This window comes from Nanorana parkeri, unplaced genomic scaffold, assembly GCF_000935625.1.
Source record: "Nanorana parkeri isolate BGI_ZX_2015 unplaced genomic scaffold, ASM93562v1 scaffold285, whole genome shotgun sequence".
NCBI classification, from domain to species: domain Eukaryota; kingdom Metazoa; phylum Chordata; class Amphibia; order Anura; family Dicroglossidae; genus Nanorana; species Nanorana parkeri.
The window spans coordinates 1,171,473-1,181,624 of record NW_017306553.1 but is presented as its reverse complement, the minus strand read 5'-3'; the positions used below and the strand labels follow the sequence as shown (position 1 = coordinate 1,181,624).

Below are 10,152 nucleotides of genomic sequence, written 5' to 3'. Positions count from 1 at the left end.
AGATGTGGTGTGGGGTGGGGGTGGGGGGGGGGGGGGTTCTGTAGTCCAGAAGGAGAGAACTGACAACACAGCTTTAGATTTCAGTACAGAAGAGGCAGCATTGTCAGCGCTCTCCGGATTCCCGGCAGATCTGGCATTTCTCTGTTTTTAAAGAGACGGAACATGAAGCAATAGGCCTGTATGGTTAAAGTGGGAGGACCCAGGGAGGGTCTTGTTTGACTGTCTCAAATCAATAAAGTTTTTTGAGGGCGCTAGACTTACACGGCTACATTTGTAGGGAGCGGAGGTGAGCTCCTAAGCGGAGTTGCCGTCTAAAGGTTGGACGCAGAAGCCACTCGTGGCTCCATTTTATTCTATAGAGATATTCTAAACGGCCAACATTTGATATCACAGCCGCTCAGCTGCAGCCCGTGACATCAGAACCCTCAGATCTGAGAATATATAACACAGAAATGAAAAAATAATACAGAAAGTACAAATGTGACACCAAAAATGACAAATGTTCCAATAATAACAGAAAATTACACTTTAAGAAAAAAAAAACAAAGAGCCCTCCAAACGGCAATGGCCAATTTCTGCAGACAGGTATGTGAAAGAACATGTTGGTAGATTTAGGGCTCATGCCAATGGGTGTCGGGCATGTTTTTGAGTTTGAATGGCTGCGTTGGACAAGAACGCCCATCTAGATGAGCCCCTGCCGCTGTGTTCATATAACTTGAATGTTAAAGCTTTATGTACCTGAGTTCTATTGTATATCCGGGGGTGACTTGGATGCTCCATTCACAGTGGGCATTAAAGGGGTAACTCTCCATCATAATCTCTCCGCGGGCCGCTTGGATGACCTCTCCGCATCCTGTGGAAAAGAGCAAATCATTGGATTCAGTCTCTGGCTCTGCTGAGGCATTTCCACATCCAGAACATCAATTCCCTCTCCTAAGAGCAAAATGTCAGGCACTCTCGCAGTTCACATAGTATAGAGCAGAAGGGTGACAAGGCCTGCAGCACTGCAGCCTCCCGTGTTACTTGCCCATCCCAACCCTTCTCATTGGACCATGAAGGAGCATCAGTTCACTAGCGCAGTCCTCCCCTTTCCCCCAGATGACTTGACATGCCCCCCCATCCCTCATAGTCAACCTGTAATGCATGAAGCATGATAAGAGGACAACAATCCAATTGAGTCTGAATAGACTTGCAACCAGGAGCTCCTACTCTCAGCCTGCTTTCTGGCATGTGTGTAAGTTATAGATTTTGGGTCCATATATTGGCGATATATCATAAAGACACTATAATGGTTCAGTGTGCATTTGATTTCAGCCCAACTGAACTAAATCAGATAATGAAAGGAGAAGTGGAGAAACAGTGGTCTCTCTGCAGAGGTCCAACATGTCCTTTGCTAAGTAACAGCCATAGAGTAGAGAGGCATGCAGCATGTTGGCAGGGGACAGGCCTCTGCAGTGAAGCAGTGGAAGCTTTTCCTGCTGTCCCATTTTTATTCAATGTAGTTTTCTATGGAATGGAGCAGTTGTGGAGATGTGGAGGAGCAGAGGTCTCTCTGCAGAGGTGCAACATGCCCCTTGCTGAGTCATAGACGTGTAAGCTGCAGAAAAATTCAGTTCAGTTCGATTCCGTGTGGATATTTTGTTATTTCTGAATTCGGGATCCGGATCCGAAATTCAATTCGGTTCGAGTTTTCAGATTCGGACAAAATCCGAATTTTCGTTATTTTCGGATGAGTTTACGAATATTCGTTGCGAATACAACAGAAAACCATCTACAGATATTACTAAACCTGAGGCTCCCAGACCCGATTTTGGTGTCACCCCTGCAATAGTGTCACCCAGGGGCGGGCCGCCCCCCCTTGTGAACGCCACTGAGGCCAGTTCCAGCATGCTGCAGAGAAGCAGTGGAAGCGTTTCCTTGTGTCCCACTTTTTAATGTAGTTTTTTTATGGAATGGTGCAGTTGTGGAGATGTGGAGAAGCAGTGGTCACTCTGCAGAGGTCCAATATGCCCCTTGCTGAGTCAGACTTAGACCTCTCCAATTGCCAGGGGGCATGATCTTTGTTGATTACAGATTTCTGCGTTGACCATGCCTGCGCAAAACACATGTTAGCACTAGCACTGTCACTTGTATTCATGTGACAGGGTGACAACACAGAAGCACAATTGGGAATCAGTAGTCACCCCATAGCAGGGAGTGCCTAAACAATGACCTCTGTGGCAGGATCAACGAAGGTTGCACATAAAAAAAAAAAAAAGATTGAAAACCAATATAGAAATCACATTTAAATGTTACAGCTTATATACAATTCATATGAGACTCTATATGAGATTTTACCGATCGATACCTAATCAATACCGGAGCATTAAAGTTACAGGCCGGCTTTCCAGCCAACAGAGGGTTACAGGGCCGCCCCATAGAGACTATTCTTATCGCTTCTCGCTCATTAAATCAAAAAGCTGCTGTTGGAAAGGGGGATTTTTTTTTTTGCAGTTGCCATAGCAACGGGTACCACTACAAGACATCCCCGATTGGCGTTCGTCTGAACGCTTCATCTTCCTTAATCCCTCAGGGATGAGGAACGAGAGGTTAATGCCGCAGTTCAGCAAAGGTTTGCTATAAATAACAGAAAACCCCAAAATAAGCTGAAGTGGCGCACTCGCGGATCATTCCTGGTGACATCGGCACGCCCCGCATTTATCACCACGTGCGGTTTCCAGGGAAATACCTGGAGGAAATGTTCTTTGTTGAAAAAAAGCTGATTCTGTTTTTTTAAAATGTACTATAAAAACAAAGTGACTCCCCGAGGAAAACAAATATGCTGAATTTTAGACACCTGATGGAACCTTTATGTAACAGGATTTAAGATATTAATCATTGATGGGACATGCACGGTGTGTATTACATAAAACCATTTTATTTTCCGATGTTGTGAAAACAGATGTCTGCTTGAGGGTTGGAAGCTTTCTAAATCAGCGGTCGACAACCTTTCGGACCTCATGGAACGCTAAATTCATCATTTTAGATCCCACGGACCACTAATATGAATTTTTGAAATATATATAAATCCTCATATTCTTTGTTTCCTCATATATAAATATATTCTCATATGTTTTGATATATATTTTTTTATTTTATTTTCAATATATTGTTTTATTTTATTTGGAATATATTTTTATCTTATTTTGTATATATTTTACGTTTTATTTCTTTTTTAATGCAGACTATTTAAAGCCTAATTGATCTTTTATTTTTAAATCAGCTACATATATAGATAGATAGATAGATAGATATAGATATATTAAGGTACATTACATATTTCAGGTACATCAAAACAAAAGGTGTCTTACATTTAAGGGAGAACTATGAGGTGAGTGCTTTTCACTCACCTCATAGTTCTAGGCGACCTGTGACAATGAGACTGTCACAGGTCGGCTCAGTAGATCGGGAAGTGAGCGAACACATACCGGCGTTCGCTCACCTCTCGATCCTGTCACGGCTCTCTGCCATGACAGGGGAGGGGCTGGATTCCCCCCTCCCCACTCCGATCTGCCAGCGCTGACTGGCGGAACGGACGGGAGAGGGGGCGGGTACAGCTGGCTCTGCCTCCTAGATAGGCAGAGCCAGCTGTCAGTCACGCAACTGGGCGGATCCAGACATAAAAGTATACAGCGGCGTCTCAGTATACCTCGAGCTGTAGCTCGCGGTATACTGAGCCTAGGGTGACGGGAGGACGCTAGTTTGTGTCCTCCCGTTACCCTAAGGAGAACTATGGGGAAAAGCCTTAACCACATAGTTATCCTTTAATTTTCTTTAGAAAGCAGCCACAGCCTGAGTGGAAAAGCTTCTCCCCCTCCCCTCCCCTCCCTGCCAGTGTGCTGCAGAGAAATACCCCCTTGCTCTATGTGTGGGAGGAGGGGTCTCTCTTCAGAGGTCTGGCACACCCCCTTCAGACCAAAACCTCTGCAATTAACAAAGCTCCTGCCCCCTGCTAATTGGTAAGCTCTGACTCAGCAGGGGGCATGTTGGACCTCTGGAGAGAGACCGCTGCTTCCATGCTACTCAACAACTTTTCCTGCCATATAAAAAGCACTAAAAATAATGGTATAAAAGAAATACTAAATGACTCTTCGGGGCAGTGAATGTGACAGTAACCAAATATTCACTGCAGGTTAAACTTCCTGGTGCATGTGTTTAAAGGAGCACTATGAGGTGAGTGCTTTTCACTCACCTCATAGTTCTAGCCGACCTGTGACAATGAGACTGTCACAGGTCGGCTCAGTAGATCGGGAGGTGAGCGAACACATACCGGCGTTCGCTCACCTCTCGATCCTGTCACGGCTCTCTGCCATGACAGGGGAGGGGCTGGATTCCCCCCTCCCCGCTCCGATCTGCCAGCGCTGACTGGCGGAACGGACGGGGGAGGGGGCGGGTACAGCTGGCTCTGCCTCTAGATAGGCAGAGCCTGCTGTCACTCAGGCAGCTGGGCGGATCCCGTCATTTAAGTCTACAAATATGCAGCCAGCATGACAGGAGGAGAGAGCAGGCAGATGACCTCACAATTCTGCCGCTGCTCCTTCATTATCCAATCCCAGGCTGACTGCTGGGTGGTGACCAAGTTGCGCTGCTCAACTGCAGCAGAGAAATGTCAGGTCGCTAGGCTGAGAATTCTATCTGGCAGAGTTGTGTGAATCTCAGGAGTGAGGGCTTGTTCACACCATATGCAGTGTGTTCCAGAGCGGTTAGCTGCTGGAACGCGCTGGAACGCATCCCGGCCGGCTTCCTGCGTACAGGAGCGGAAGGGGGCGTGGCGCTGCGTTGAAGTCAATGGTACCCCCTGCCTGCAGTGCGATCGCCAGCGCCAGACCGCGTGGCACATCGATGCCTGCGTTACAGGCCAGTGAGATCTGAAAAAATAGTGCATACCCTATTGTAAACCTGTGCTTGGCACTCTTATGTTAAACTTACCACAATGCAGGGCACCCAGCACCATCAGATGGCGGTATGCACCCTTCGTTTCTAAGAACGGGCCTTCAACGCATGCCAAAAAAAAAACCTGCAATGCCTCTGAAAAGTTCCCATCATCCTGCAGTGCGCCCCTGTGGACTGAATGATCCATTAACAGGCCTTTGTCACATGGGAGTCAAGAAGGAGGCACCTGAGCTTCTATTTTTGCAAAAAATTTTGCCTACGGAGGCGGGGTGACACTTGGTGCGGTACCAGGTGACACCCAGTGCGGGTTCCGGGTGACACCCTGCAGTGACGCATGCGCGTGATGACGTCACGCGCGGTAGCGCTGTTACCTGCTGGCGGCCATCTTGGTGATGGATGCCAGCAGAGAGAGGAGGGGACGTCACCGGGCAGGTATGCCGCCGGGTCCCCTCCTCTTTCTCGAGCAACTGTCAGGCTCTCGGTCCCTGACCGAGTGCCTGACTTTTCAGAGGGGGCAACACCAAAATGACTGTCAGTCATTTTGGTATCACCCCTCCAATGGTGTCACCCGGGTGCGGGCCGCACCCCTCTTGTGACGAAACTGGTGCTAGGGAAGCTTTTAGAATGCACTGAGGGACCGTTATGAGGAAAAGATGGTAGCTTTCATCATGCAATGGTGTCAGACATCCTACACCCGAGGGGTCTAGTTAAAAAATAATTCACAGAACCATTCACCCTGTGAATCTCGGCGAATGTTCCTTGTAAGTGAATAGAGGCAAACACCAACATTCTTGGTATAATTGTCTTTTCAGGTCACATGTAATGTAATACCAAGTTATGGGCACTAGATGGAGCTCATGAGCACTGGAAATAAGTGTGTGTGTGTGTGTGTGTGTGTGTGTGTGTGTGTGTGTGTGTGTGTGTGTGTGTGTGTGTATATATATATATATTATACTGTATATGTTGTATATATTGATGCTACTTACTCATGCAGTCTCCTCCATACCAGCCGATGCGGCACTCTGAACAGTACTTTCCTTTCACGTAGAAGTCGTCCAATGTTCCTCCCCACGATCCATTGTAACAGGACTTGCAGTTGTCGAATATGGTGCATCCTGGGACAGAAATATGGCGGGGATCAGGCACGTATTGGACACAACTATAGGAAAATCATATCTAAATATCAGCGACATGTCGTGCCTTCTGTGCTGGGTGAGGCATCCCCCAGCCCGCCAAGCTCTGCTCCCTTCCCGCCAAAGCTCCACTCCTATCCTGCCAAAGCCCCGCCCCCAGCTCGGTAACCAAGCTGTGTGGGGAGGAGGAGCCTCCCTGTCTCCCACTTGCTCGTCACTGCTGAGCCACTGGTGAGGCATCGAGATCAATGTCCTCACTGTTTGTTTTTTTCTCGTTTTTTTTTGATTGGACAGTGTGGACCAATGGCGCTTTGCCATTGGTCCAAGCCATCCACATAGCTCACACCTCTAACACAGAGTAGAGGCTGTGACAGCTCTTGCCTCACCAAGTTAGGTTTCACAAGCAGTGGGGAAGCCCGCTGTTGTGTAATCTAACTACCTGTTAAAAGCCGGATGCAGCGCTGCCTGTAATTAATTTCTTGGTACAGTTTACTTCCAATTTGAATGTATTATGTAAATACCACATTGTGGCCACTAGATGGAGCTGAGAAGCATAGGAGTGAAGCATTTATGTCCTGTGCTGCTAAGCTCCATCTAGTGGCCATATTGTGGTATTATGTGATGATATTTGAAATTCATTTTGAGCATCCATTCGCACAGAATGAGTATTCACAGAGATTCACCGGGCCAATGGCTCTGTGAATTGTTTATAAATGCACCCCTAAGTGTTATCACCCCCTTTGCCTACCATAACTGCTTTTATGTGATCCCGTGTTTTGAGCCAGCACTCCGATTCTAGTACCTGGGTGTATAAGGCAGGAGTCACACTCATTATCCTCGTTGCGGCAGCAGGGGATGGTGTAGCCAACCTTCTTATTGCCCCCGGGACACGTACACTCCACCTGGTCATATTCACAGCAATCCCGACACATAATATTCCACTCCGCCCCGGGGCAGTTCTCGTTGATGACTGTGTACTCTGGCAAACACGATGGAAGAGACATTATAAGAGGCGTTACATAACTGCATCTCGTGGCATTGTATTCTGAAGACATGTATCAGGCATCAATAATCCAATATACAATGTACAGCCCCATTACACAGTGCAGTCAGGTGGATACAACTTACATTTAAAGAGGAACTCCTGGAATTTAAAAAGGCTACCCATGCAGTGGGGCTACCCCAGCACTGCAAGGGTTAAAGGAGAACTATGAGGTGAGTGAAAACCACGGCTCCTCATAGTTCGAGCCGACATGTGACAATGAAACTGTCACACGTCGGCTCAATAGATCGGGAAGTGAGCGAACACATACCGTCGCTCGCTCACTTCTCGATCATCTCCCTGCAGAGAGCCGTGACTGTCACTCACCGCTCCCCACAGGTATTCCCCCCCTGCCCGCTCCGATCCTCCAGCGCTGACTGGAGGAACGGACGGGGAGGGGGGCGGGTACAGCTGGCTCTGCCTCTAGATAGGCAGAGCCAGCTGTCACTCACGCAGCTGGGTGGATCTTGACAGTAATGTTGGGATCTGTCCCAGCTGCGGTGGTCTCAGTATACCAGGAGCTGTAGCTCGCGGTATACTGAGCTTTGGGTGACGGGAGGACGCTACTTTATGTCCTCCCAAGACCCTTAGGAGAACTATGGGGAAAAACACTGACCCCATATTTCTCCTTTAAAGTAACATGAAGCCAAAACAATTCCTCGATATTCTTATTCTAATCATTTCACTACTTTTATTTATTTTAAAAAAAAATACATGTAATGTCGTATTGATCGCAGAGCTGCATTCATTTGTGTCTTTTTTTATTTGCCCGGAGTTCATCTTTAAGATGAGTTCCCTTTGGATTTCCCTTCCTAGTCACAACAGGAAGTAAGAGAAATCCCTGGTGGTCACCAGAATTAGTCTCCCCATTGGACATTTCCCCTCTATTCCTCTTCTGGTGACAACCCAAAATGTGGGATGTTATTTCACTTTCAGTGAATAGTTTATTATTATTATTATTATTATCAGTTATATTGTTATATAAACCAGCAGTGGGCAGTATACATCTATGTCTGTGAGGGAGCATGTTTTGTTTTATAGCTGTGTTAAACCTTTCCTTTTATAGTAGATCAGCGGTTCTCAACCTTTCTAGGGCCGGGACCCCTTGGTAACATTTGCCAAGTTGTGCTGACCCCCAACGGTAAAATTTAGGGATGACGCGGCTGCTGCAGCGACATCTGGCGGCGTGGCGGGAGAACTGACACTGCTGCGCTAGGAGAGGGCTGAGGAGGACTCTCACCTAGCACAGCAGAAATCACACAGCGACCCCACAGATTGAGAACCACTGTAGTAGATGTACACCCAATCACTAATATCTCATGTAAACTTTGACCAATGAATGTCATTTTAAATAGTAATTCTCAATATTTTTATATCTGCACTTTCCATGAAAAGAATCCCTGGTGATCCTGCCATGAAAGTTCAAGCCTCTTCCTGTTATAGGGTGACAACTCTCTGTCGCTGCCTGCGGATAGACTCCTGCAGTCTGTTTGCAGCCATTTCCTGTCTACATGTGTGCTCCAGTGATGGTTGCATGGCATTCCTCAGGGCGGGTTTCCTAATGGTGACAATGGTGTACCATACATACTCAGGGCTGGATTTACTCTCTCTGCTGCCCCAATACCAGGTTCCTCAATGCCCACCAACCCCCCACCCCCGTGGAGAATGGCAGATCTGCAGGTTGCATACAAGTGATCACTGTACATAACAAGCGGCGGCTTCCCCGCTGTACATTTAGCTCTGCTTGCCCGAGGCAGGGCTAAAATGTAGAAAACAACTACCCGCCCAGCACCCGGAACTGCATGTCCCGGGCGTCGGGAGATAGGAATTCCACACCCCTGCCGCCCCTCTACTCCCTGCTGCCCCAAGGCTGGGCCTTGGTTGGACTTCGTCTGGTCCTTCTGGCCCTGCACATACTGTATAATAATATGTGTGTTGAAATTGCATATCGGAAGGCTCTGAGACAATGTGGCAATGCAGGAACACAATTGGGAGACAGGGACGGAGTGTTGTCACTCTATAAGAGGAAGTGCCGGGATAAGGACTTTCATGGCAGGGTGGAAAATGGCTTTTGAAATGATATTACCATATTTAATTTGAATGAAACTTTAGTGATTGGGTATACAGTACACGTATGGTACTTTAACCTCCTTGAGCTCTTTGGACACGTCTGGTACATGCGGGCTTTCAAGCCATGAACTTGGGTCTAATTTCCTTACCCGGTTCCATGCTGCAAAATGAGAACGCGGAGGAGCTCAGCTCTGAACATTTCCGGGTTCAGTGCTGCCAAAACCCAACTGAAAAGCCAGATTGACATCAAGTACAGTCCTGGCTGAGGCAGAGGGTGGGGGAAAAATTAGGGGTCTGATACATCTCCCATCATGCCTCTGCCTCTGGGAGTCATGCCTGTGGCTGAGGGCGTTGCAATGGCTCATGGGACTTGTAGTTCCACCACAGTTGGAGGTCCCGGAGTTTGTCTACCCCTGCTCTAAACTAATGGCTTTTGGGTACCATGACTTTTTTTCCGCCTTTGCGCAGGCTCACACAGTTTTGAGGTTTGATATATTTGGTATTTATTTACTGGACACAACCTCATCTTTAATTTTATTTTATGTATTTTTCAATTTGTTTTATTGACTTGATGCAACCTCATCTCTTATTTTGTATTTTCTTATCTTTTATTTTATTATATTATAGTCATGTTTTATTTTATTTACCTGACACAACCTCATCTCTTATTTTTTATTTTTTTATCTTTTATTTTATTTGATTATATTCATCTTTTTTTATTTACTTGACACAACCTCATCTTTTCTTTTTTTTTCTTATTTTTTTTTATATTCATCTTTTATTTTATTTTCTTGACATCCTCATGTTTTATTTTGTATTTTTATATCTTTTATTTAATTTAATTATATTCATCTTTTTTTATTGACTTGGCACAACCTCATCTTTTCTTTTTTCTTTTCTAATCTTTTCTTTTCTTTTTTTTTTTATATTCATCTTTTATTCTATACAAACAATTGGGGATTCATTTGTGATTCT

The 10,152-nt window shown here is 46.2% G+C and overlaps 1 protein-coding gene across 1 annotated transcript in view; it reads right to left on the bottom strand.

Annotated features, from left to right (window-relative positions):
• PAMR1 (peptidase domain containing associated with muscle regeneration 1) overlaps positions 1–10,152 on the bottom strand; it is a 41,591-nt gene that overhangs the window by 29,446 nt on the left and 1,993 nt on the right. Inside the window, exons 2-4 of the mRNA XM_018557481.1 lie at positions 6,868–7,044; positions 5,919–6,047; positions 739–853 (exon numbers count right to left, since the gene is read on the bottom strand). Coding sequence (XP_018412983.1) covers positions 739–853; positions 5,919–6,047; positions 6,868–7,044 — 421 coding nt within the window. The remainder of the gene's footprint in view (positions 1–738; positions 854–5,918; positions 6,048–6,867; positions 7,045–10,152) is intronic.